Here is a 27,771-nt window from a genome sequence, read left to right as displayed (position 1 = left end):
CGAGGCAGGGAGAGGAGGAGCAAGTTGTTGCAGGCTGCACAGGTGAGTGGCACAGGCCTCACTGTAGCCCCCACACAGGGACAAGCTTAAGTGGAAAGGAGACCATTCTACCCTCCGGCATGCTTCCCTATGCCAGTATCCTCCAGACGGGAGCCACACAGGAGTGACCTGACATGGGTGAAACCCTGCTCCCCTGACATGGGGTACCAGCTTCTTCCTTCACCAGAGCAGACTCTGGGAAAGAGCGCACCGATGGACCCCTGCAGAAGGGAAAGGAATCCAAAGGCCTCAGCCACTAGAGCACCCATCTGCGAGGCCCTTGGTGGAAGAGAGACCCAGACCACAGGCCTTGACGTGTCCCCTGAATACAGACCTTGCTGGGGAAGATGCAGTCAGGGCAAAGGCGGTTTGACTTTTTGTTTTGCTGAAGTAATATTCACCGGGCTGTTTGTTTAATTAACTGCCGTGGCAACAGCTGAAGCCACACACAGCTTTTAACCAATGCAGGGAACAGCTGGGGGAGCAGGGAACAGCTGGGGAAGTAGGGAGTGGCTGGGGAAGCAGGGCTCAGTATCCATTGAAGAGCACTGACATTTTTCCGTGATCCCGGACTGTGACCCTAATACTCCCCATATTATTAAGTGAAAGCAGCCAGTCTGACAAAGCTACCTACTATATGATGCTAACTATATGACATTCTAGAAAAGGCATAACTGTGGTTGCCAGGGGTCCCGGGGGAGAGGGTGAAGGAAGAATAGGTACGGCACAGGGTATTTTTAGGGTAGTGAAACTATTCTGTGTGATACTCTAATGGTGAACACATGAAATAAACACAGCAATAAACCAAAAAAGACCCACCCACAACCAGTGTAAGACTAAAAGGAGCCCCCAGGGAGGCAGTGAGTGTGGTAGCCCAGGAAGCGGACAGAGGGTGCTGGGCGAGGCAGGAAGGCGAGCGGCCTGAAGCTGGATCTGAGCAGAAGCTTGTGAAAAGGGTTCCAAGCTCCGTGGCTGCAAAGAGGTCACCATTCCCACAAAAGCAGTCTCAAGACTGCTGGAGGAAAACCTAGCTTTCATAGAGCTGAACTTTTGAAAATGCTTCTGAATTCAGGGATTAGGAAGCAAAGCAAAGAGGAGCTAGGTTTCCGTGCTGTGGGATGACCTTTCATTAATGGAGCTCGTGTTTAAAAAAAACAGAAGCGTGATGAGGCAGACAGGCAGCCCCTCGGGTACAGTGTGAACCTGGCCCTGTGGAACCAGATGCCTGGGGCAGCTTTCTGAGAGCCTGTGGGCAGCAGACTAAGCCCTGGAAGCATGTGCGGCCGGACTGTCCCTGGCAGGCCGAGCTGTCCCTGGCCAGCCATCCCAATGCCCAGCCTGCAGGGGCCCTCAGGAGCCAGCTGAGTTCCCTGCTTGGCCCTGTTCAGGCCCGCCAGGAATGTGAGCTTGGAGATACTGTTGAAGCTTGGAGATGCCGTTGCTATTTCTTCTCCTCATTTTAGGCAGAGGAGACAGCAGGGAGGCTGGACCGGGAGGGCAGCAATATGGGGTCAAGGTGAATGGCCGGTGGTAAGCATTGCTTCTAAAGCCTTGGGCTCTGTAGGGTGCTGGTTTTAGGTAACAGGTCCCTTGTGCTTTGGTCAGGCCACTTGTAGTGAAGGTCGCTATAGTAACCAAACAAAGTTCCTCAGCTAATGATGGGAGCATTCCAGAAACCAGCCTGTCAGTCACTGACCCCACCCAGGCCTGGCATCCAGCCATGCTAGTTTTGAAAGCTCGGGTTATCAAGTGTCAGGGGAGCAAGCTGGTTTCCCCTTCCCCTCCCCTTCCCCTCACCACGGTGCGGTGCGGAAGGTCTCCTGCCCCCAGCCCCGGTGGGGCGGGGTGTCTGTGAGTACCTGCCCAGCCCAGGTCCTCAGGGGACTTGAAAGTCCTGGGTTGGCTTAGTTATCCAGTACTGCTATAACAGAAATACCACAAGGGGACGGCTTTAGCAAAGAGAAATTTATTCCCTCACAGTCTAGGAGGCTAGAAGTCTGAATTCAGAGCGCCAGCTCCTCCGGGGAAGGCTTTCTGTCTGTTGGCTCTGGGGAAAGGTCCTTGTCATCAACCTCCCTGCAGTCGAGGAGCTTCTCAGTGCAGGGACCCCTGATCCAAAGGACTCGCCCTGTTCCCGATGCTGCTATCTTGGTGGTGTGAGGTCCCCATGTCTCTATGCTGGCATCTCTCTTTTATATCTCAAAAGAGATGGACTTAAAAAACAACCTAATCTTGTAGATTGAGCCCTGCCTCATTAACATAACTGCCTCTAATCCTGCCTCATTAACATCATAAAGGTAGGATTTACAACACAGAGGAAAATCACATCAGATGACAAAATGGTGGACAGTCACACAATACTGGGAATTATGGCCTAGCCAAGATGACATCCATTTTGGGGGGACACAGTTTAATCCATAGACATGGGGGAAGGTGGGTTGGAGCCCCGGGAGGCACTCCTGGGCACAGGAACAATATAGCCATCTCTACAAACCAGAGTTTGCAGTGTGTAAACGAATGGGAACCATCTCACCCAGAAACCTAGACTGTTAGCTGGAGCCAGACTGAATCCGGTTGAGGTTCACTTTGGACCTCAAGGGCACCTCTGATCTATCTGGCTTGCCTCACCTTTTTTTTTTTCAGGTTGCATGTGCTATAATTCTAGTGGTACGTTCTACCAAGCAGAAAGGACCAGAGTCTCCTGGGACTTCAGTTAACATTTCCAACTTAAACCCAGTGCATTTGTTTGATTGTTCTTATTAGGTAATTGTAGTACATCAAAAGGATGCTTAAAGTACCAACGCTCCAGTGCGGAGGTTGGAATCAAAGGTATTAACAGAAACATAGTTTATCGCTTTGCTGGATTCATTAAACGTGTTTGGCTGCAACTGCCCCTGATGAAGACGAGAGCCATGAGTTAAACTTGCTAGCCATTTGGCTGAGGGAAGTGTTAAGCCGGGCATCATCGCCAGCATAATCCTATCTTCCTCAGAGGTCGGTTGCTCATCAGCTAAGCTGGTTTGACATTCAGCATTTCCCTTTCTTGGTTGTTCCCTGAGAACCTCCTGTGATCTTGCTCTGTGTGACACTGTATAGATTTTAAGATATAGTTGTCAGTCTTGGGATTAGTAGTCTGCTGACATTCAAACTTGAATGGGTAGATGACATAAAACGTTTTGTTTGTTTGTTATGGAAGGAAGGGGAGAAGGCAGACATTTGCAGGTTTTTCCAAAAGAAGTTTGTCTTAAAAGGTGGCTTTAGCCCTTTGCTTCCTGATACTTACCCCTTCATCTCCCTGCTCACAACATGGGCTGGGGAGGTGGGGGGCTTGGCCCTGTGGCCCATGTCCCACAGTGCAAAGCCTTTCCATCCCCTGGAATGGGCTGAGTGAGACAGTCATGCCAGGCGGGCCTGTACCCACCAAGCAGGGCTGACTCCCCACGGCAGCAGGTGGTCTTCAGATCCCCGGGGATCTACAAACTGGGTAGAGATTATAGACTGCGAAACCGGGCTTTTGCTCCTTGGTCTTGTACCAGGCGGGGCACCTACCTTTGTTGGGCTTTGTCTCTGGAAGTTCTTACCCCCATGAATGGTTATGAAAAGGCTCTGGGTGTTGTGTGTGCATGTCTTTCAAGATCGTGAATTTGTATGTAGAAAGCTATCTCAAGGGAGTTGGAGGTGGCCTGCAGTTGAGGCCCCAGGTCAGCCATCTGTCAGTACAGATAAAAGTGCCTTGCAGGCAGCCAGCCATGGGGTATCTCCATGGGCTCAGGGACCTTCCAGTCAGCTCGGGTTGTTCACCAGGTGGGGTGAGGAATAACACCAGGAAGCTGAAGCTTACAGGCTGCTGACGTTTAAAGCTTCAAAGTTGGATCACATTAAATGAATTCATTAGGAGATGGAGGGTCAGAGGGAGCACGAAAAGATTGTTATCATTAGGCACCCGTAGAGTTGGTTCCTACTCACAGCAACCCTGTGTACAACAGAACAAAACAATGCCCAGTCCTGTGTCGTCCTCATGGTCATTGCTATGCTCGAGCCCATTGTTGCAGCCACTGAGTCAGTCCGTCTCGTTGAGGGTCTTCCTCTTTTTCAATGATCCTTTACTTTACCAAACATGATATCCTTCTGCAGGGACTGATCCCTCCTGATAAAGTCCAAAGTATGTGAGACAAAGTCTCACCATCCTTGCTTCTAAGGAGCATTCTGGTTGTGGTCTTCCAAGATAGATTTGTTTGTTCTTTTGCCTGTACGTGGTATATTCAATAATCTTCACCCACACCATAATTCAAAGGTATCAATTCTTCTTTAGCCTTCCTTATTCATTGCCCAGCTTTTGCATACATATGAGGTGATTGAAAACATCATGGCTTCGGTCAGGTGCACCTTAGTCCTTAAAGTGACATCTTTGTTTTTTAACACTTTAAAGAGGTCTTTTGCAGCTGATTTGCCCAATTCAACACGTCGTTTGATTTTTTGACTGCTGCTTCCATGGGTGTTGATTAAAAGATTGGGAGGGTGAGAATGGTTGTACAACTCGAAGAATGTAATGAATGTGGCTAAATGGTGCATGTAGAAACTGTTGAATTGGTGTATGTTCTGCTATGTATACTCTCAACAACAATCTATCTATCTAATCTATCATCTGTCTGTCTATCTATCTGTCTGTCTGTCTGTCTGTCTGTCTGTCTGTCTGTCTGTCTGTCTGTCTGTCTATCTATCTATCTATCTATCTATCTGTCTATCTAATGATTAGGGGACTTGGATCAGTGTAATCCTTCGGGCCCAAGGAAGATGGTTGGTTTTTAGGGTTAGGAAGAGCTGCTAAAAAGGGCGGACGTGCCATTCTTTCCCTGTTGGGGCTTGGTCTATCAGAAAGTAGTGAAGCTGGGACTGACTTTGGCCTTTGCCTTTTCAGGGAGGTTGCCCTTTTAGAGTTGCTTTAAACTCACACCCAAAGAGCAAGTGTGTGAATTTAATCAGTCAATTGCCCTGGTGAGTCTTTCCTGGAGGCGTGGAATTTGGAGTGGGGAGAGGGACCCACATTGCTGGGTGCTTCCCTGGCATTCCTGGGTTACTTCTGGGCCGTAAGAGCCAGGAGGCGGTGGCCTGAATGGGGCGAGGGGGTGGGCTGGCTCCTCCTCCCTTCTCCCTGCCCCATTCTGTGCTGTGGGTGGCATTGGGCAGGCAGGCCCAACTCGGCCCTCTAGGGTGCCCCGTTCACTCCTTTGCATCCTAATCTTGCCATTCTCAGAGACTCCCCTTAGGCTCCACCTACTTGAAGCTCCTGCACTTTAAAGTGGAACCATTGCATTGAGCACTTGGTTCTGTTCTTTTGTTTTATTTTCTAATTGCCCCAGATGTACTGTTTGATGTTCACTGTGAGGTTGGAACACCTTTGGGGCAGGGACTGCAGCCTGTACTCTGCTACAGCCTTCACAGTAGTGAACCCCCAGCTGGGCACCCCGCACGCCCTGAGTAGACCCTTGGATGGGTAGACTGTCTCTGGAAGTAAGGAACATACAGGTTCTGGCACGCCACAGCCCTCAGAATGCTCTCACTCCGTTTTTTGTTCTTGGCTGGGTTGATTTATTTTTTTGGTCTTTACAACAGTCCTATTTTAAAGGTGAAGAAACTAATGGGAAAGTTAGAGGTTATCTCAAAGCCAAGTAGCTGATGAGTGGCAGAGCAGGGACTAGAACCCAGGCCAGATGATTGGCTGAACAGCCTTGATATGCTTGAACTCCAAGAGCTTCCATAACAACAACACAGTACCCCCAGTGCTCACTCGGTGCAGGCACAGTTCTAGGCACTTTGCACGCATTAGCTCATCTAGTCCTCTCAACAACTCTGGGAGGTATGGGCGCCGTCATTATCCTGATTTAGGCCGATGATAATGATCCAACCAACCAACCACCAACCCGTTGCTGTTGAGTCGATTCCGACTCATGGTGACCCCGTGTGTGTCAGAGGAGAACTGTGCTTCATAGGGTTTTCAATGGCTGATTTTTTGGAAGTAGGTCGCCAAGCCTTTCTTGAAAGTGCCACCAGGTAGGCTCAAACCACCAACCTGTTGGTTAGCAGGAAAGCACATTAACTGTACCACCCAGGGACTCCAATAATAGTAACAGAAACATGGAGTGAACCATTCGTGAGGTACAGACCCTGCTAGGCCTTTTACATGCGTTATTTCCATACAACAACCCCCAGGGCATATAGGTACAGGTAGTCCCAATTTAGGTACTAACTGCCCTTGGGACCATTCTTTATTTTTTTATACATCCTATTTTTTATTGTTAGTAATATGTGCTACATACAACATTTTAGCACCTAAATTGCTGATGTAATCATTCTCATACCTATCCCCAAAGACAAATAGAGATTAAATGTATAAAGATTCTGATAATAAATAGCAATAATAATGAAAGTGAAGGAAAAAAAAAACAGATATTCTGCTTAGAACCAAATTATGACGGAGTCGTCGAAATGGAACCCGTTTTAAGTCAGGGACTATCTGTACTGCCCTTCTCATTTTACAGATATGGAAACTGAGGCTCAAGAATGTTAAAGTGACCTGCCCAAGGTCACATGGCTAGAAGCTGGGAAGCTGGGATCTGAACTTGGTCATCAAACCTGGACTCTGCTTTTCACACACTGAGTCCAACTTGGCGTGGCCCAGAACTGGTCCCCCTTCCTGTGAATCTCTGTGCTATGGGCAGGCTCTGGCCTCCTTCCTGAGGAGTTAGTCTTTCTAGAGGTGTGGTACCTGACTCAGAGAATAGTCCGCTTTTTAACTCAATTATGTGTTTTCTATAAAAATAGAACTCTTCATTAAAACAGCACAGCCATCAGCTGGAATTACTAATGACTGTCCTTTAAGGATATAATACCCCCTTGTGTGCAGTCACCACACCTGCGCCCTCCTGCCCCCACCATGGAGGGTTCCCACCATGGCCAGGAGCCAGCAGGGTAGGAGAGCTGCCCAGGGCTCAGCAAATGCACCAATGGGTCTGGCAGCACCAGGAAGAGTGGGGATTCCAAGCATAGGATGCACCTCGACTTCACTTCCTCGTAGCTCTCTGATTCTAGGGCCTGGGAACAGTGTCCCAGGCCTCAGCAAGCCCTGCTGTCTCAACTTTTTCCTTCCATTGTTCAGTAGAGATGTGTTGAGTGATATTAGGTCAGGCACTGGGGGTACACAGATAAGAAATGTGGGTCCCTGCCCGAGCACAAGATCTGGTAGGGGAGACAGAGAATGATAAGACAGTCTGAGAGAAATGACAGCTTACCTTGAGGGGCCTCCTGTGTACCTGGCATTGGCTCTTATCAGCTGTGTCTCCCATAATCCACCCACCAACCTCTCTGGTGGTACCATTACTGTCCCCGCTTTACAGATGAGTAGCCAGAGCTCAGAGAAGTCAAGGAACTGGCTAGTGAGTGGCAGAGCCTGGACATATACCCACATCATCTGACACCAGTGGCTGTGTTTTCAACTCTGTGTCTTCCCAGTCAATGGACAGCGAGGCAGGGGCCAGAGTCTGTGCCCTCAGCTACCCCGCAGTTACTGCCTTCGAGTGTTTACTACAGGTGCTGAGTAATGTTACAGGGAGATGCTCTCAGGAACGTGAGAGTGAAAATGTGGGCCTGGTGAGCCCATGTCCTTCCCCTGCAGCCAGCTCTGCTCTGCCAGGACCCCTCACCCCTAGAAAGGAGTGCTGGGTGCGCAGCCAGGGAGAAGACTCGAGGAGAAGATGATTGGCCGCTGCAGGAAAGGGGGATGGACAAGATGATTCTGATCCCAGGACAGTGCTTGCTTAGCCTGAGTTGTTGTAACAAAAATATTTCCACTTTATAAAATAATTACTTCAAAAAAAAAGTTTTGTAAAGACTTGTGCTCCCCCATTTCTGAGGATGCTTACCCTGAGATTTTTCCCCGTTATAGCAGTGGGAAGAAATTGTCTTTTCATCAGATGGGAAAGGCTCCAAGTCTTAATCCTTTTGACGAATAACTAGCAGCCTGATCCTGCCCCAGGGGTGTGGCCAGGCAAGGCCGGGAAACAGGGTGGCGGCGGCCATGTTGGGTCAACCTGGGCATTCCCCTGGGAATATGCATCGTCAGCCCCTGGTCCAAGGCAAAGAGGGTGGCCTGTGGCAACACCTATTTCATAATAGAGAGCAGAAATGGGGACTTCATCACCGAGACAAGGGCTGGCCCAGTCACGGATGCAGACAGACAGACTCCATGAAGCTAAGATGCTTCCTGATTAAGAGGGGGGCCGGCTCTTCTCAGGTCAGCCAACCACCTGCCTGTCTTCACCCATTTGGATGATGTGAGATGGTCAGGTCCTGCCCTTGACCAGCACACATGGGCAGATGAGATGTGCCATGAGGACCGTGTGCTGTGGGAGCACAGGGCCTGGGTGCCTAGGCACAGGGGGATGGCCAGTGAGAATGGCCCAAGGGTCTACGGCCGCATTCTCTGGGGCAGCCTGAGCTCCTGCAGCATGGGCTTGGTGGCTTCACTGGTGTTCCCTTCTGGGACTGAGGGACATGTGCAGTGTTGTTTGGCCAGGGCTGAGGAGAGTGTTGAACATGAAGAAAATGAAAAACCTCACAAGTGGACCAATAAAGAACATCATGATAAACAGGGAAGAAATTCAAGGTGTCGATGATTTCTCTCTACTTGGATCAACAATCAACATCCATGGAAGCCAAAAAAAAACCAAACCCACTGCCGTCGAGTTGATTCCAACTCATAGTGACCCTATAGGACAGAGTAGAACTGCCCCATAGGGTTTCCAAGGAGCGCCTGGCAGACTTGAACTGCTGGCCTCTTGATTAGCAGCCATAGCAGTTAACCACTACACCACCAGGGTTTCTGTCCATGGAAGCATCAGTGAAGAAATCAAATGACGGACTGCATTGGGCAAATTGGTTGCAAAAGACCTCTTTAAAGTTTTAAAAATCAAAGATGTCACTTTGATGACTAAGGTGTACCTGGCCCAAGCCATGGTGTTTTCAATCACCTCATATGCGTGCAAAAGCAGGACAATGAAAAAGAAAGACCAAAGAATTCACACATTTGAGCTGTGGTGTTGGTGAAGGATATTAAACATACCATGGACTGCTAGAAGAACAAACAAATCAGTCTTAGAAGAAATAACACTGAAATGCTCCTTAGAAAAGCAAGGATGGCAAGACTTTGGCTTGCTTACTTTGCACATATTATCAGGAGAGACCAATTGCTGGAAAAGAGCATCATGTTTTGGTAAAGGAGAGGGTCGGCAAAAATGAAATGAGGGAAACCCTCAACAAGATGGATTGACGCAATGGCTGCAGCCATAGACTCAACATACCAAAGATCATGAAGATGGTGCAGGACCAGGCATCCTTTCATTCTGTTATCCTTAAGGTCACCATGAGTCGGCACTGACTCAAGGGCAACTAACAAGAAGAAGAAGAAGAAGGAAAGTGCCAGGAAGGAGGCGGGTCTCAGGGCCAGGCCTCACCTTTGGCAGCCTTACCCGTGCAGTGGGACAGAGTACCTGGAGCACGTACATTGACCTTTGCTCCCTTCCCTTCTCCAGAGAGTAGATTCACTTTCACGTCTTTCTTCAGATGGCTTGGGAAAGGTGTTTGGCCTTAAAAGACCTCAGTGTTTATTCCACATGGGCTTCCACCGCTTAAAAATCAGCAAAATGCTTGCAGAGGGGATCACAGCCCAGGTGGTTTCACTCAGGGCCTTTGTGCTGAGGCACTATCCCTCCCCTCTTACCCTTTCGTCTCACGTGCCTGTCTTGAGTCCAGAGGTGAGAGAGAGGACTGCTTACTGACCAGCACATGACGCTCAGGGGCTTTCTGAGAGCCTGCAGAGGCACCAGGCCTGGAAACTTGCTTTGTGGAGTCTGTCAGCCTGCAGTGGAAGAAGCAGGAGTCCCTTCTGTGAGCATACCCGCTGGGCAAGCCTGCCGTCAGGATGGCAACTCACAGGTGAATCCAGTGGTGGGGTTCTCTCAGCTGCTTCTAAGTCACACAGGTCCTCCTCCTGAGAGTCCCCAGGTGCAAGCATGGCAGGAGATCTCACTCCTACTTTACAGGTGTAGAGGGAGCAGTGGGGGCTCCATGGTAGAACTCTTGCTGTCCGTGCTGACCTGGGTTCAATTCCAGGCCAGTGCACTTCATGCTTAGCCGCCGCCCATCCATCGGGGGGCTTGTGTATTGCTGTGATGCTGAACAGATTTCAGCAGAGCTTCTAGACTAAGACAAACGAGGAAGAAGGGCCTGGCCATCTACTTCTGAAAACCCTGTGAACCGCAATGGTTTGATTTACAACCCATCACGGGGTGGCGCAGGACCACGCAGCCTTTTGTCCTGTTGTGCGTGGGGTCGCCGTGAGTTGAGGCCAACTCAACGGCAGCTAACAGCAGCAGCTTGTTAGAGTAGTGACACCAGTGACATTCCCAGCTGGATGGGAACAGAGTTGAGGCTTTGGTTCGGGTGTCTGACTCCGCAGCCAGTGTCTGTCCACTCTGAGTGACATTGTAGCACAGGGTTAGAGGACAATAGTGGCCATTCCTCTCCCAGAATGACATTAGTCAGAGTGCCCAAATGTTGGTGAGCTGCTAGATCCCCCGCACTGCCCCCGCCGGCCTGGGGGCATCCCTGTCTCAGACTCTTCTCTGTTGTCTTTCGGCTTTGCTCGGGGTGACTGTCCCCTGGGGTAAAGACCCCTCATCCACAAGGAGCCGGGTGCCTCCACATCGTGCCCAGAGCTCGCTGTTCCTCCCAGGCTGGAAGGCCCTGGGAGAAACCCTGAGTGTCCGGACTGTTTAAAGCGGGATCTGCCAGCATGTGGTTTGTCCTGTGTGAGCCCAGCCCACACTGAAGTTCTGAGGGATCCACTAAACGGATTCCTCTCCAACCTCCTGCCAGGACCCACAGTGGGCGGAGGTGGGATCAGAAATCTGCTCTGACTTAACATGGTTGTGAGACCCAGACTGTGGCCCATGGGCTTCACTACATGACTGCACACAGTGCTGCACGCTTGCTGTGTGCTCAGCCCTCGCTCAGCACCGGGGAGGGGAAGAGGACCCTAACCGTGTCATGGACAGTGTCACCCTAGGTGACACGAGTAAGGCTCATTGTGGGGAAAGATCCCTCAGAGCAGGGCAGAACTGTGAGAGCAAGAAACTCTCAGGATATGGCCCCTGGACACCCTTTTAACTCACTACTGAAGTCACCACTGAGGTTTACCCTTCAGCCAAAGATTAGACAAGCCCATAAAACAAAATGAGACTAAAGGGGCACGCCAACCCAGAGGCAAGGACGAGAAGTGAGGAAGGGACAGGAAAGCTGGCAATGGGAAACCCAAGGTCGAGAAGGGGAGAATGCTGACATGTCATGGAGTTGGCAACCAATGTCACAAAACAGTACGTGTGTTAGTTGTTTAATGAGAAACTAATTTGTTCTGTAAACCTTCATCTAAAGCACGATTATATATATATATATATATATATATATATGAAAAAAAGAAAGAAGCTGTCAGGAGACTCTCTGCAGCCTCCCAGCATGGGAGTGAAGGATCAGGTGAGAGGGAGCACTGACCCCTGCCCAGAAAGGATGTGGCTGGGTTGAGAAATTCCCCTCTGCGCCACTCATGTTAATGGAATGTCAGCAGCCAAAGATGCAGCCTGCGCTGGTAGAAGTCACTGTGACACCAGCTCGGCTTTCAGCCATTTCTGTTCCAAGCACATGTATGGTCAGCCTGCCGTTGCTTTTCTGGGGTCACAGAGCTGGAGTGGAGGAGGCGGGCCCCATAGAATGGTGATAGGTCAGCCGAGAGCTGTGCAGGGCCGCCCGCCCTTCTGGTGAACGCTGCAGGGCTGGTCTGCGAGGGAGCTCAGCCCAGTTCCCTGTCCCTGAGAACCAGCTCAGCCTGGAGTCACCCTGCCCAGGGGACTCAGCCACTCTGCCTGGGCGGAGGGCAACTTTTTGGGTTGGGCTTGAGCCTGGATGTTCCCTGAGGAGGAGCTTTCATACTTCCCCAACACCCACCTGCTGCAGCCCAATAGCCCCCTGCTCCACAGCCCCAAGCTTCTCCTCTCTCCCTGTACCCAGCCAAATCCCACCCCCTCCTTGGCATCAAACACCAGCCCCAGCAAGACGCCCTGTCTGTTTTTTCCAGGCCCTGAGCCTGTTCCAAAAATACAGCACTCGATTCTCTGGGCAATTTGTCTTTTATAGCACTCTAATTATTACTGAGAAGGCAGAAATTGTCTTCTGCTTCTTCAGATTCCCCAAAGCAGAGGCGGAGCCACCCAGGCGGCAATCAGGCTGGGGGGTAACAGTCATGTGACCTGCCCAACAACAATGCCCTCAACAAAAGGGCCTCTCTGCTCACCGCTCAGTGAGAGCGGAGAGTCGCAGCCAAGCTCCCCGCAGGCCCCCCAGGCAGCTGGTGTGTGTCTGTGTTACTGGCAGTGCCAGTGGTAAAAATTCAGGTAGTCCCCGACTTATGACGGGCTTCCATTCCAGCGACTCTGCTGTTGTAGATCAGTTCTGACGTAAGTTGGATACCTTTTTTTTTTTTTTAGTTTTCATTATTATTGCCTTTTTTTATCTTTATCTTTATAAATCCAGTTTTCATTTGTCTTTGGGGGTTGGGAGCATTACATAAAAACTTACAACTTCAACTTCTGTGCTTCCTGCTTCTCCAGTTACATAAGCCACGAAAACAGAAATTCGTTGTAACTGGAATACATCATAAGTCAGGGACTACCTGTATTGGTAAATAGCCTCTGACTTGAACCTCCTAAATATCCCAGCTACCTTGACCCCTCGCCCAGAAGCCCAGAACTTCCCTGAGGGAAGGCCTCAGGCGCACACCTGGCTCAGAAGGGCCTCCATGGGTGGGTGGGGGCCAAGTGATTGGTCTGTTCAATATTTTGGCTGTCCCTGCTGTGCTTAGTGCCCCTACTGTGATCCTGCCTCCTGGTAGGACCCAGCCCCTTCCTTCTCTTCCCATCCATGCTAACAGCCACATCCCCACACCTTTCTTAACTTGTGGGACTTCACGTTTTCAGATTGAAAGAAATACTGTAATTGTTCTCTCTTTTTACATCGTAACTGTAAATGATAGTTGAATGGAATTTCATATGGCTTTAATCCTACTGAGTGTGTAAAGGGAGCTGGCTCTTTTAGGAAATTCAGCGAAGAGTCTTTGGATAAAGTAAGACATGACCCTCCTCTTGTAGCAAGGGTCAGGAAATAAAGTTTGCGTTTCAATTTAGGAAATGTTAGTTGAGCACTTAACTATGTGCCTTCGAGATAGAAAGCAGAACTCTGCCTTTAGGCAACCTTTTTACCAATTCCTTGTTCAGCCTCGTTCTTTGATTCCAAGTTGCTTTCTGAGTGTGTTCCTTATCCAAGGCCCTGCCCTGGACCCTGTGGGGCTACGAGTATAAAACATGGTGTCTTAGTTTCTTAGTGCTACTATAACAGAAATACCACAAATGAGTGGCTTTAACAAACAGAAGTTTACTTTCTCACAGTTTAGAAGGCTGGAGGTCCAAATTCAGGGCAACGGCTCTAGGGGAAGGCTTTCTCTCTCTGTCAGCTCTAGAGGAAGGCCTGTGTCTCTTCTGAGCTTCTGTTTCTTGGCTGGCGATCTTCATGCGACATGTATCTTCTGCTCAGTCCCCTCCGTTTGGGCTTCCTTCTCTGCCTCAGCTGCTCTTTTGTATCTCAGAAGTGATTGGCTTCAAACACACCCTACACCGATAGGGTCTCATTAGCATAAAAACAAAGTCCTATTTCCAAATGGGTTTATATCCACAAGTATAAGGGTTTAGGATTTACAACAGATATTTCGGGAGGGACACAATTCAATCCATAACACATTACCATGTGTTCAGCGAGACGCCGTTCAGCTGAGGATGTGGATAGAGACAGCAAAATGAGACTTGTAATCACGTTTGCCAGTGCTTCAGATGGTGGGGCGGGGCAGAGAATGCGAAGGGGACATGTGGAGTGAGAGGGCGGACACTGACAAATGCAGAAGACTCCTTCATGCTTGGGCACTGATGATGAGGAGAAACTGAGGCACAGAGAGAAAGCAAGCCCTCCAGGGGTACCGAAGACTGACATACTCCTGGGCCCTCTGCCTTCTGTGGGCTGAGGCGGTGGGCAGATGGGGGTGTCTGGTGGGGCAGACTCTTGGGGTCTCACCCTAGGAAGAGCCTGATGAAACGGGCCCTCGGTGACTGCCTCTGTTCCTCACACAGCCTGATGTTCACCAAGGTGAAGCTGGAGCAGGTGCTGAAAGGCCCGGAGGAAGCCCTCGTGACCTGCAGACAAATGCTACGGCTGTGGCAGAGTCTCTACAGCTTCTCCCAGCTGGGGTGAGTGGCCGTCCTTGTCCCTTGGCCTGCAGGCCATGGCTGCCAAGCAATATCCACAGCTGAAGAGCAGGTGATGGCTAGTGGGATGGGACGGTGAGGACGTTTGAATATGAGAACTGGAACTTACTGGTCATGGGGCTTTTTGCATTGATGGTCTAATTTTAACCTCTTGATAGTCTACTGTGAGGTACATAAGGACCCTATTTAGGAAACTGAGGCTCAGAGGAATAAGAAGGAAGGGCAATCTTTATTGAGCACCTGGGCCAGGTGCTGAGCTTGTTGCTTTATCTTATACAGAAACCAAACCAAACCCATTGTCGAGTCAATGCCAACTCATAGCAACCCTATAGGACAGAGTAGAACTGCCCCATAGGGTTTCCAAGGAGCAGCTGGTAGATTCCAACTGCTGACCTTTTGGTTAGCAGCCGAACACTTAACCACTGTGCCACCAGGGCTCCTCATCTTATACATCAGCTGCTTATATCTTACGCATTCTCAGATTTTATGCTCACACCAGTGAGGAACTGAGACCCAGAGACCTTATAAAATTTGCCAAAGTTACTCGCCTGTTAGTGATAGCACTGGGACTTGAACCCCAGTCTCATGAGTTCCACGCTTGGCCTGTCAGTTCTATTCTGGCTTCATTTGGAAGCTGGAAGAGGAGGAGGCAGGGGTCCCGAGGACCACCCCCACCCCTGCCATCCTCCACAGCCTGTCTCCTGCTGTAGTCCGCAGCCTGGGCTCTGATTTTTTTCTGGCCAGAGCAGAGGATTCTTGTCCTGGCGGAACCTGCAGAAAGTCTCTGTTCCAACCCAGTGGCGCTCCTGGGCTCGGTCTGTGCAGACCACAGGGGGAGGGGCCTCCTGTGGGTAGGAGCCCGCTTTTTTCCATGTCATCTTCCCAAGGCTTTCAGGTGACAGAAACTGTCAGGTGGCGGCTCTGCGGTGAGGGGCTTTTCAGCTGTTACCTGGGGTTTCCACACTGTTACCTGGTGGAAACCCCAGGTTCTTGCTCTGCGTGAGCCATATGGGCCAGTAAACAGAAAAGACACCTTTATTTCGTTGTGCAAGGAAAAGGAGTCAGTCAGAGCTGCTGCCACCAAGTTAATTTTAAAGGGGTTTACAAGTAGGGAGCTCACACAGGTTACATCAGCAACATTCTTAATCACACCACAGAGACACAATAGGGTTTACATATAACCTCTAAACAAAAGCAGGATTCAGATGTAAAATTTTACTTGTGTGTGATATTAATAATATTGTTTGATAATTTCCACATTCTGTTGGGTCACCTTTCTTTGGAATGGGTACAAATATAGATCTCTTCCAGTTGGTTGGCCAGGTAGCTGTCTTCCAAATTCTTGGCATAGGCACATGAGCACTTCCAGCACTGCGTCCATTTTGTTTGGCAAACAACTGGGCCCCACAGCCTAGCCAAGGTGACGTATAAAATTAACTGTCCCAGTGGGAGAGGAAGGGAACCAGCCCTGAACCACTGTGTTTTTGTGAGTGGTTCCTTTAATCCCCACAAAAGTGGCTATGCATCTGCAGGCCTACGTTTGTACCAGTCTGAGCCTGAGTTAGGATGGCGAGGACACTCAGGCCCCGGCATTGTGTGTGGGACAGTCATCTTGGCGCATCTCTGATGGGAAGAAATCTTCTGCCCCGGGCTGGAGCTGCCTTCTCCTCACCTACCCTTTCCACCTTGATCCTCCTCTAAGCTTCCCCATCCAGCAAGGTTCAAGGCCATGGGCATCCCTGGCAGTGGAAACAGGCTGAGCGGGTGGCTCCCTCCTGGCTTCCCTCACTGCCCACTCTGAGAAGGAGGAACGTCCCCAGCAGTGTGGGAGCTGCAGGGATGGGGTGACTGGGATCCCCATGCTTGTTTATCTGCCACCCGGGGGCTCCCACTGGCTCCTCTGGAGCCACCTTGGCAGCTTGGGGTAAAGGAGCCTGTGGCAGGGAGTGGCATCTGGGCCTTCCTTCCCTGAGGCGCAGACTGGAGCACTTTGGGCGTTCTCTGAAGACCTGGCTTTCCTTCGAAGCCAGCCCACAGACCCTGCTCTGTGTTGGCACTCTGCCTGTCATTATGAGGGCAACAAAAGGCGGAAAAGCGCTGCTGGTCCCTGGCCTTCAGTCTCGCCCACTGTGGAGGTGGGAACAGGCAGTGTGGGACAGTTCCTAACCTCAGCGTATGCAGTGCTGCGATCTGCAGGGACCAAGAGCAAAGAAGGGGGCAGCTGTGGGCATAGGGGGCACAGGAGGCTTTCCAGATGCATGGGAAGCACTCAGCCAGGTGGTAAAGGACAGGTAGGATTTGGTGGACAGAGGAGAATGGTGAGGGCATCATTGGGGCCAGCAGCATGAGCAAGCATGTAGCTTTGGGAATGAAATGTGGTGGCTTTCGGGGATTGTGAAGAGACTGCTGGGCCAACACACACAGAGTGGGCAGCACGTGGTCGTATGTGAGTGTGTGCATGTGTGAGTGTGTGCATGTGGGTGTGTGTGCGTGTGAGTGTGTTAGGGAGAAATATAATGTTCAGCTGCTGAAGCGAGCCAGATTCTAGAATTCCAAGCCCGAGCTGGGATCTCTCCTGCCGCTCTGGTTGTCACTGTCCTTCCCGGTGGTCCTGACTTTGGCTCTGTGCTCGGGCCTGGACTCAGACCAGAGCCTCCCTGAGTGAGGCTCCCTTGCTCCCCTGGCCGGCCGGCCCTAGGTGATGCTCCCCTCCACCTTACCAGGCGCTGCCCCTCCCTTGCCTTCCAGCGGCCTGGAGAAGGACAGCAGCTTTGGCGAGGGCCTCACCCTGAAGAAGCAGAGTGGCATGCACCTGACTCTGCCTGACGCCCATGAGGCTGACTCCGGTAAGAACGAGTCTGGGGAGCCCACTCTGTGAGGGCCGCAGCCCACCCTCCTGGCCTGAGGGCATAGACAGGAGGTGTGGCATCTGAGGAGAGCCCTGCCCAGTTGGTCAAACCCTACCACGGCTCCGTGCCTGCCGCTGGCCCAGGAGCTACCTCTAGGCGTCCTTCAGGGCTGATGGTGGCACTGAGGAGGGATGGCTGCAGGCCTGGAGTGGGCGGTGGGGGGAGCTGGAGGAGGCATGGGAGGAACATCTACCTCCTGGGGGTGCGGGTGAAGAGAGGGGAGACGAGTGGAAAGATGGCTGGGGAGCACAGAAACGGTTTTTCCTTAAGCTAAAGCTAGAGGCAAAGTTTGCCTAATCTTCTCAGTAAATTGAGTCAAAGAAAAGAGTGGATTGAGCTTCTATTTACAACTCTTAACTAACCTCAGAGCTGACATTTTCCTGGTAAAACTCACCCTGAAACCCAAGGCGTAGGAAATCCAAATGAGTTCAGGAACTGCAAATTCACATTTTTTAACTGAGGACCCCTGATTAAAGCCGAATTTTAAAATGTAATTAATTTAAAAACTTGAAAAAAAAATTTTTTTTAAGGGGGAGGAAGAAGAGTTAGTTATTGTCAGAAAGTGTAAGTAGAGCTGTGTTTAGTGGACTTGCTCGTTGTTTTTCACTTCTGCAGACAGGAGCCAAGCTGCCAGGTGCTGGTGGTGTTGATCCTACAGCCATACCTAGCACTTTACTTCATAGGCACCTGTCTTAGTCACCTCGTGCTGCTGTAACAGAGATACCACTAGTGGATGGCTTTCACAAAGAGAAATTTATTTCTTCACAGTAAAGTAGCTAAAAGTCCAAATTCAGAACATCAGCTCCAGGGGAAGGCTTTCTCTGTCTGTTGGCTTGGGAGGAAGGTCCTTGTCCTCAATCTTCCTCTGGTCAAGGAGCATCTCAGGCACAGGGATCCCAGGTCCAAAGGATGCTCTCTGCCCCCGGTGTTGCTTTCTTGGTCGTATAAGGTCCCTTCTCTCTGCTAGCTTCCCTTTCCTTTTATCTCTGGAGAGATAAAAGGCGGTGCAGGCCACACCCCAGGAAAACCCCCTTTACATTGGATCAGGGATGTGACCTGGTAAGGGTGTTACAATCCCCCCTAATTCTCTTTAACATAAAATTACAATCACAAAATGGAAGACAGCCACAGAATACTGGGAATCATGGCCTAACCAAGGTAATATGCATATTTTTGGGGGGGACATAATTCAACCCGTGGCAGCACCTCTCAGGAGTGCCTGCAGTCTGTGGAGCTGCTGTCTCCCTAGGAGGGAACAACTAAAGAGGGCATAAGGAGCCTGGGTGGCACAACCTAAGAAGATTAGCCACTGCAACGTAAAAGCTGCTAGTTCGGACCCACCCAGCAGCTCCACGGAAGAAAGACCTGAGTATCTGCTTCCATAAAGACTGTAGCCAAGAAAGCCTTATGAAGCAGTTTTGCTATGTAACACGTGGGGTCCCCATGAGTCGGGGACCAGCTCCATGGCAGCTAACAACAGCCACCTTGCAGTTAAAGAGGAAGAGCCATGAGCAGAGTTACCAGGACACATGTGCCCTTTTCTTATAAATTAGAATCTTCTGTGGTTTGCCCTGAGGTCTCCTGAGTTTACTGGAGCCATCATTGCCTGTGAGAGTGACAGAAAGTGCTCGCGTTTCACATGCATGGGAGTTGTAAATGTCAGCAGCTTGTATATTCTGAGCAGGGCTCGTGATGCCCAGAACTGCTCTGGGGAAAGGTTCCAGAAGGCATGGGGCCTGACCTGAGCAGCTACGCAAGAATCCTTCACAGCATAACTGTGAACAGGATCTTTATATATGTGAAACAGTAACGTGCAAACAAAAAGTAAAAGTAGCAAAAGGGAGAAAAGAAAAATCAGCCATAATTTCACCACTCTGACCCAATAAATGGTCTTTCAGACTTTTTTCTGTGTCCGTAGTTTTTTACAAAAATGCGATCCAACTCTTTTGTAACCTTTTTACTCCTAACCGTAAAATGCCAGCATCTTTCCACGTTGATATACCTGTTTATGCATGGTTATTGTAATGACTTCATAGTTTTGTACTATTATACCCTCACTAATTTTTAATCAACTGCTATTAGACATGTAGATACCTTTTTTTTTTTCCTGGCATTATAGGCAATGGTATGATGAGCATCTCTGCCTATGTTTATGATTGTTTTCTTTAGCAAGAGATCCCTGGAAGTGGGACTTCTGCCTGATAGCCCCCAAGAAAGCTGCTTTCACCAGCTGCGTGTAAGAGGACAGGGGCGGGAGGCCCTGCCAGGTGGATTGGGGTGCCGGTTTTCAGCTGCCAGGTTGTGCTCCCTGCCCTGACTTGGAATGCCTGGTCTGTCCCCATGGGACTAGACAGTTCCTGCTCTTGGGGACTCTGCCACTCAGCCTGCTCCTTTTTGTTCTGCAGGCTCTCGACGGGCATCGTCCATCGCGGCCTCCCGACTGGAGGAGGCCATGTCGGAGCTGACCATGCCCAGCTTAGTCCTGAAGCAAGGCCCCATGCAGCTGTGGACCACGCTGGAACAGATCTGGCTGCAGGCTGGTGAGTGCCTCTGGCCCCAGCTGGGGCGTCTCGTCCCAGGAACACCCACCTGCCTACCTGCAGGCCACCCAAGCTCTCAGAGCCCTGTCTTGCCCTGGGCAAGTCACTTAGTCTATCTGGCTATCAGTTTCCCTGTCCACCAAATGGGGACATACCTGCCTGCCTTGAGGCCATGAAAGGCCATTCAAATGGATAGTCTTTTTAGTCTCAAACACAGGCCCCATCCCCCCTTCTTTCCCACATTCTCCAAGTAGAACTGCAAACCCCAGAGAGCTCATGGAGTGGCTAGAGAAGAGATGAGGTATGGGGGCCCCAAAGGAAGTGCAGTCTGGTGGTAGAGTTCATTTGAAGGTTAGTTGGTGTTGGAGAGGAAGGTTGAGTGTGAAGGTTAGTTGGTGTTGGGGAGGCAGGTTGAGTGTGAAGGTTAGTTGGTGTTGGGGAGGTAGGTTGAATTTGAAGGTTAGTTGGTGTTGGGGAGGCAGGTTGAGTGTGAAGGCTAGTTGGTGTTGAGGAGGCAGGTTGCATTTGAAGGTTAGCGAGTGTTGGGGAGGAAGGTCGAGTGTGAAGGTTAGTTGGTGTTGAAGAGGCAGGTTGAGTGTGAAGGTTAATTGGTATTGAGGCAGGCTGAGTGTGAAGGTTAGTGAGTGTTGGGGAGGCAGGCTGAGTTTGAAGGTTAGTTGGTGTTGGGGAGACAGGGTCCATAAAGCCTCAGCTTCAGTCACACAGACCTGGGTTCCAATACCAGCTCACTGCTGGCCGGTGCCCATCTCTTGGGGCCTTGGTTTCCTCCCAGACCTGTAAGGGAGAATGAGCTACGGTGGTGTGTTAATGCTGTGTGTGGCCCATAGGAAGTGCTTGGTAAGTGGTGCTGGCCTTCTGCATCCCTTGTCATTGTGGTGGGGACAGGCCGTGTGCACCACAGACCTGAGCACCTTTGACCTCTAACTGAGGAGTGGGGCTGAGCGACTCACCGAGAGGCAGTGTTTGAAAATTTAATCTGACAGTGGTGTGAGAGGTAAATAACAGTGAAAAGAGAGAGAGAAAATCCAAGGCAGAGAAAATAAGTGCCCAACTGAATTAAAATGGCAACAGAGGAATAAAGAGGAATGAGAGAATAAGGGAAATCCTAAAAATGCCACCGGGGCAACATGTGCCTAGATCTCGTATGGCCCAAGTGGCACTCTTGACCCAGGAGTGCGTCCTCTTCCTTTTCTGTGATTATTTTCCTCTCTGTCCCTCCTTGCCAAGACGGTGGTGCCAGCGGTCCCTGAGGGTAGACAGAGAAGAGACGGAAAGTAGACAGTCACTTACTGGGACATGTGGATTTGACAAGTCAGAGAATGTGCTTGTTAACTGAAAACTAAGGTTTCCTGTGGCATGTATTTCACACATGGACACATTAGTATGCAGGACGCCCACCCTCGTCCTCAACACCACTACTGTAGGCTCTGAATCTGAGGGAAAAAAAAAAAATTGGACCAGAACTCAAAGGAAGGCTAGACACGGAAGCATTTTAATAATGCAGAGATTGCCCCAGTTAGCATCCTCGAGTCCCTCCGGCTGTGAGGGATGTGTGGGGGCTGCACTCGACAGTCAGCTTGTTCCATCTTAAGTAGGAAGAGGAATGTTGAAAAACCCAGAGGCATAATAAACAAGGCATCCTCTTAGGAAAAGATTCCTTGTCTTCTAAGACATGAGAGACTCTTGATGGGGCCGACTGGGGACAGCGCCTACGTGTGCCTAGAGTAGAAAGCTGCCCCCTCACAGCGTAACCACACAGATGAGAACTCAGCGAGAACAGAATCTGAATGCTTTGAACGTGGTGCCAAGTAATGGTTGGGCAGTATAGCCTTAGGATGTAGGTTTGGAAGCATGTAACAGATCCCAAACAGGAGTGGCTTATACAAAGTACACGTCGTTTCTCAATCCTTTAACAAAACAGAGCTGACAGCCTTTGCTGATGTGATAGCTTGGCTCTCCTGGGTCCAGGGACCCAAGCTCCTTCAGTTATCCCTAGGGTATCACTCTTATCCATTTGGTCCAAGATGGCTCCTCACCACATTCACAGTCCAAATCATAAGATAAACTAGGAAGAGGGAAAGAAGGGCACACCCCCTCCCTATAAGGATTGATCCTAAAATTTGCACACATCACGTCCCATTGTGATCCATTGGCCAGGACTTAGCCATATGGCCAAACCTCACTGCAAAGAACTCTGGGAAATGTCGTTGTTCTCATGTCCATAGGCCCCATTAGAGTTAATTGGTGCAAACAGTTAACGTGCTCTACTGCTAATGGAAAGGTTGGAGGTTCGAGTCCACCCAGAGGCACCTCAGACAAAAGGCCAGGTGATAGTCTGAAAAATCAGCCATTGAAAAGCCTATAGAGCATAGTCCTACTCTGACACATGAGTCAACATGAGCTGGAGTCCACTAACAGCAACTGAAGCCCTGGTGGCATAGTGGTTAAGAGCTCGGCTGGTAGTCAAAAGGTCAGCAGTTTGAATCCACCAGCCGCTCCTTGGAAACCCTATGGGGCAATTCTCCTCTGTCCTATAGGGTCACTATGAGTCAGAATCAACTCAACAACAATGAGTTTAACAGATTATTAAAAATCAGGGGATCTATCAGCAGAGAAGAAGGGACGTGGTGGACAGCTGCTGCAGCCAGGAAGGGGAGTGAGAAGGTGCCCTAGGCCTTGCGTTCTGAGCGTGGGAAGATCCTGGAGCAGTTAGCACTCCACGAGCTCCCCCCCTTCCTTGGCCACCACCATCACCAGCAGGCATCTACTGAGCACTTGCTGGATGCAGGGCTGCCGGGAGCAGCTGACCAAGGCAAAGCCCTCTCCCTAAGCCCACCCCGCCTGACCCAGGCTAAGAGTGATGCTTCCACCAGCTGCAGCAAAAGTGCAGGAAGAGAAGAGCCCTCTTTATCATTTTGGAACGAGCTAATCTCCCTGGTTTGGTTTAAGATAAATCACGTCGCAATCTGTTTCAGCAGTTAGGTTCCAGGAGGAATCCAGTCTTTGCTTGGGAAATGTCACTTCCTTCCTCTCCCAACTCTCGTCTTCCCCTCCTTCCCCTTCAGGCCTCCCTCCCACTCCAGTTCACTATGAGAAGCCTTACAGGCTCTCCGCTTCCCAGAGACCACTTCAGGAGCTGCCTCTTTGGCAGAAGGGCTTCGGGGATCCTGAGTGGCCTGAGGGGCTTTCCAGGAAAGCGGTGTGTCTCTTCCTTTCTGCTCACAGTGCTAACGCCTACGGGAGGGGGCAATGAGCCAGATGTGGAGAGAGCTCACCTGCGTCGGAGGCCCAGGGGCTTAGGGGCTGCTTCTGGCTGGGGGAAGCTGGCCTGAGTGTCCACTGCTAAGTGCCCCATTCACGGTAGTGCCTTGGCTCTGCAGGCGGGCCTACTGTCAGTAGGGAGGCTGGGTAAGCTGGGGAAACCGGGATGGGGCGGCCAGAGCTCTCCATATTTATTATATGGACATAGATATGGACATATTTATTATAAAATTATGGTCAAAGGGGAGACCATTTCTTACTGTAGGCCCTTCACATCCTCTACGCTTTGTGTCCTCTTCCTGCTCATCTTTTCCTTGTCTTCCTTCTCTCTTCCCAGGCCCCCACCCTTCTCTCTCCCTCCTGCCTTTAGTCCCTCTTTCCTTGCTGGACCTTTATCTTCTTCCCACCCTCTCTGCCCCTCATCCCCTCCTCCCAGCTTCCTGAACCCTGAGGAGAGCACTCTCAGGACCGGAAGTCAGCATCCCAGGCACACAGAGCCTCCAACTCCCTCTGGACCTTGGGCAAATTGTGTCCCTTCTCTGGGTCCCTGTGGCCTATACCAGGAGGGCAGAGGGTCTTTGCCCAGTCTGTTGGAATGCTTTAGACCTTTGGAGTCTCTGTGTTACTCTCCTGGTCTTTCTCTGCTGCAGCTCCCCTGGTCTTCTCCCTCACCCTACCCTCCCTCCCCTCACCCCTACCTCTGCCTAATTCTGGCGTCCATACTTTCTGAGGGTCTGTTAACATGGGAAGGGATGCCTCCTTCCTTTCAGGGGCAGTTTTTATGACCCCACTGGAGGTCATGGCCAGCCACAGCCAAGTTCTTTTCAGGGCCTAGCCTTATTTCCCTCCAGTCCCTGAGGCCTCTGCGCTCTTGCCCTGATGGCACTCTCCTTTCTGAGGTCTCAGAGGAGGGCCTCTCTGGGGAGCATACTTCTCCTGGAGAGGCCCCTGCACAGCCTTAGGAGTGGCCTCGGGCTGTCCCTCATCTGCTCAGCTCAGGGCCCCCCTGAGGGCAAGCCAACAGAGAGTGAGCCCCGCCGAAACTCAGGCCTGGGACTTGACGGAGCGGTGGGGGAGCGCCACATTGGCAGGAAGACAGGGCTTGCTCTGCGTGGAGGGTTAGGCCAGGCTGCCTCAGAAAGAGCACTAAAAGGGACTCTCGACAGAGCCCAGGGAGAAGATGTTCTCCGTTTGTAGCCTGCAGTGCTGCAAGGTGGGTGGTGGGGCAGAAAGGGATGGAGGAAAGAGGAAAAGACACGGGCAGGAGACGAGGTGGGCGGGGAGGAAGATGAGAGGCGAGGAACCCGGGGGACAAGAGAGGAACAAGGAGCCGAGGGAGTGGGACGGGGGCCCTTTGACGTCACGTCCCTATTTGCTGGGGTAATGAGGACTGCAATGAAAATACAAGGAAAATCTAGTAACTGTGAGCGCTCATCCATTCCTGGGCAGGCGGGTGGCAGGGTGTGATGGCAGGGCCCTGCAGCCAGGGCTGGAAGGGAGCAAGTGGGTCCGGGTGGCGAGTGGGCATGGTGCCACTGCCTCCCGCTGTGGCTGCAGCTGTCTGGGGAGCACCATGTTTGGTAAAATGGCGGCCAGGGCCCAAGGTCAACTGCCCAGGGACACAGGCTAGGAGGAAGGGTGCTCCCAGCAGTCCCTGACCTGTGGGCCTGTCTGCCCCGCAGAGGCCCACCCCATGCACACTCCTCTGCAGACCTCACTTCTCTGGCTCTGTTCTTTGTCATCTGGTTTCCTGCCGAAATGGTAATGAAGCCCAGCAGAGCCAAGCAACCTTGCCTGTTTTTCAGGGCATGTTGTTTCTGGTGTTTGGCCAGCCTGACAAGCTCAGGGCCTCGGAAAGCCCCAGGGCCTGAGGCAGGAGGAGCTGGTGAGCCTTCTGTAATTGAAATCTGTTGATGTGAAGGCACTATGGAAGTCTCTCCAGGGAGGGACCAGGGGCCACCTCGGGAGGCAGGGTGGCAAGTTGTAAACAGCTTAATGAGCCATGCCGGGCCAGTGGGCCAGGCCTGGGACTGGCTGCTGGGCAGGGTCCACAGGAGTGGAGAGCCTGGTCCCTGGCCCCTGGCAATGGAGGAAGCATCCCCAAGGACTGATGCAGGAAGGGCAGCCCACTACCACATTCGCTCCCACACAGCCTTCTGCTTCCCCTTGTCACCCTGGGGGATTCGGCTGCTTCTGCCCTGGCGCCTGGCCCTCCTTGTTAGCATAACCTCCCTTCTCTGACTGCAGTCCCAGTGCTTTCTGCAGCCCTCAAGCCCCAGCTCCCTTGCAGTCTCCCCCAGGAAGGCTTCCCTTATCCCACCTTTCCAGGACGACCCCTCCTGAATGCCCACGGCACTCAGAGTGGATACTTGTCACTCCACTGCCCTACATCTCTCAAGTAACAGTTTGATGCCTCAGTGACTCCCTGGCTTTCTTCTTCTCATGCGAGGACCAGGCACACAGTCAGTGCTCAATAGTTGCACAATGATGGCTCAGTTACAAAGGCAGCCTGTTGGGAGCCCCAAGGGCAGCGCAGGAAGGGAACAGGACCACGGAGCTGGGTATGGGCACTGAGGCAGCCTGGGCCCCTACCTGGCCCAGCAAGGCCCTGAGTTGAAACCTTGCATTTGCTGGCCTCACCTTCCAGTGCCTTCTGCCTTGGACCGTCCAGTCCAGGCTGTCTCTGGGGACCAGAGCCTGCATTTCTCTTTTCCTTGTCATAGAAGCTTGCCTTGTCTGTTTTCTAATTAATCCTCAGATTCCTCCAAATTTCTCATCTCCACCAGAGAAAAAAGCACCCCTCAGAAGCCCCTATACTGTTCTAGGATGTTGCAAGCTACATTTATTGCACAGTGAGCCTGAGGCGGCGTGCACGCCAAGGGCACTGAGTGCTCCGCAGCCATCCTGGTTTTAGTTAGGGCAGGACACCAAGGTAGGTTTTCCACCTTTCTGGGAGCTTCCTCAGGAGGTGTCTGTTACCCCCAACCCAGCGTAACCTCAGCTTTCAGCCTCTGCTGGGAACAGCTCTTGGCAAAGTCACAAGTCAGGCTCCGGTTGCCCTTCTGTGCTCCGCACCTGTGTTGTGACCCTTCTGTGACTTCAGTCCGTGCCCCAGCCCCGGAAGGGCAGCTGAGCCCTGGCCACCGTGAGAGGAAGGCCAAATGGTCAGCGAGCACGTGGGGAGGCCAGCTGCAGCCCCAAACAACGTCTCTAACAGCGCCTGGTCTGGTGTGCACCCCAGCAGCAGGGTAGGAAATGCGTGTCTGTGTGCAGTGGCCCAGGTTGTCAGAACGGCCCCATTTTTACTGGTCTGGGGAAAGAACTCCAACTGGTCCTGGGGCAGAGGCCTGCCAGCAAAAAGGTGTGAGCCCCCATCCCTCTCCCCGGGTGCAGCCGAAAGCCCTGGGCTTCAGGAGGAGGCCTGCGATCTGTAGGGCGCCCAGCCCTGGCTTTGCTCTTTCTCACAGAGGGAATCTGGCGAGGTCCTCACCTCAGCCTGGTTTGTTAAAGTGGAATCATGATGGTACCTCCCTCCCTCCGAGCATCCTCGTAAGGATTAAACCAAACCAATCCTGTTGCCGTCCAGTCCATTTTGACTCACAGGGACCCTGTAGGACAGGGTAGAACTGCCCTATAGGGTTTCCAAAGCTATAATCTTTACAGAAGCAGACTGCCACATCTTTCTCCCGAGGAGCCGCTGGTGGGTTCAAACCGCCAACCTTTCGGTTAGCAGCTGAGCGCTTAGTGAGAGAAAATGTTTCTTAGGCTTGGAGCTTGGCACACAGACACCTTGGTGCCGATCATTTGTTTTGTAGCTGTTCCCGACACCACCTGGTTTGAGCCCCAGCTCTGCCCTTAGCAGGCTCTCGTCCTCCCAGCCCCCTCCTATGGCAGGATCCCTTGGTTCTCCCTGGGGGTTCTGAGCACCCCCACCCTCGTGCTGATCACACCGGGTGGAGTTAGCCAGGCACAGTCTCCTCTCCTGGCTGAGAGGCCAGGTCAACATTATCTAGTTTCATCCCCTGCGCCCAGACACATAAAGAACAACTGAAGTGAAGAGACAGTGAAAAAGAAGTCAGAGTCGCCAGGGGACACCATCCGCGTCCCCACAGCAGGCTCTGAAGCCAGACACCCAATGGAAACCCTGGCTGCATAAATTACTCCCTGGGATCTTAGGCAAATTCCTCAAGCTCTCTGTGCCGGCCTGCTCATTTTTAGAGTAATCATAAAAGCACCTGTTCTCCAGGGTTTGTGTGAGGATTGAGGGAGGACATCCCTGTGGGCACTTACACGATGCCTGGCATATAGTAAGCACTCAAAAAACATCACCTAGTGTTATTAGCGGAGCCCTGGTAGCGCAGTGGTTAAGAGCTCGACTGCCAACCAAAGGTCAGCAGTTCAAATCCACCACCCGCTCTTTGGAAACCCCATGGGGCAGTTCTGCTCTGTCCTATAGGGTCGCCATGGGCCAAATTCAACTCAATGGCAACGGGTTTGGTTTTTTTTTAGTGTTACTACCAAACACTGGGGGCTGACGGTGAAATGTGGGAGGGGGCCGCGGCCTCCAGCTTCATCCACCACTCA

At 51.4% G+C, this 27,771-nt stretch overlaps 1 protein-coding gene across 4 annotated transcripts in view; it reads left to right on the top strand.

Annotated features, from left to right (window-relative positions):
- The window catches only part of TTC7A (tetratricopeptide repeat domain 7A), a 158,921-nt gene that overhangs the window by 118,340 nt on the left and 12,810 nt on the right, over window positions 1-27,771 (top strand). For all 4 annotated transcript variants that reach the window (XM_049870553.1, XM_049870554.1, XM_049870552.1 and 1 more), the window contains 3 exons: window positions 14,322-14,438; window positions 17,205-17,302; window positions 19,771-19,905. In XM_049870553.1, coding sequence (XP_049726510.1) covers window positions 14,322-14,438; window positions 17,205-17,302; window positions 19,771-19,905 — 350 coding nt within the window. The remainder of the gene's footprint in view (window positions 1-14,321; window positions 14,439-17,204; window positions 17,303-19,770; window positions 19,906-27,771) is intronic.

This window comes from Elephas maximus, chromosome 26 (genome assembly GCF_024166365.1).
Source record: "Elephas maximus indicus isolate mEleMax1 chromosome 26, mEleMax1 primary haplotype, whole genome shotgun sequence".
In the NCBI taxonomy this organism is placed as follows: domain Eukaryota; kingdom Metazoa; phylum Chordata; class Mammalia; order Proboscidea; family Elephantidae; genus Elephas; species Elephas maximus.
Note: the sequence above shows the minus strand (reverse complement) of the source record. Positions and strands in the feature narration are given on the sequence as shown.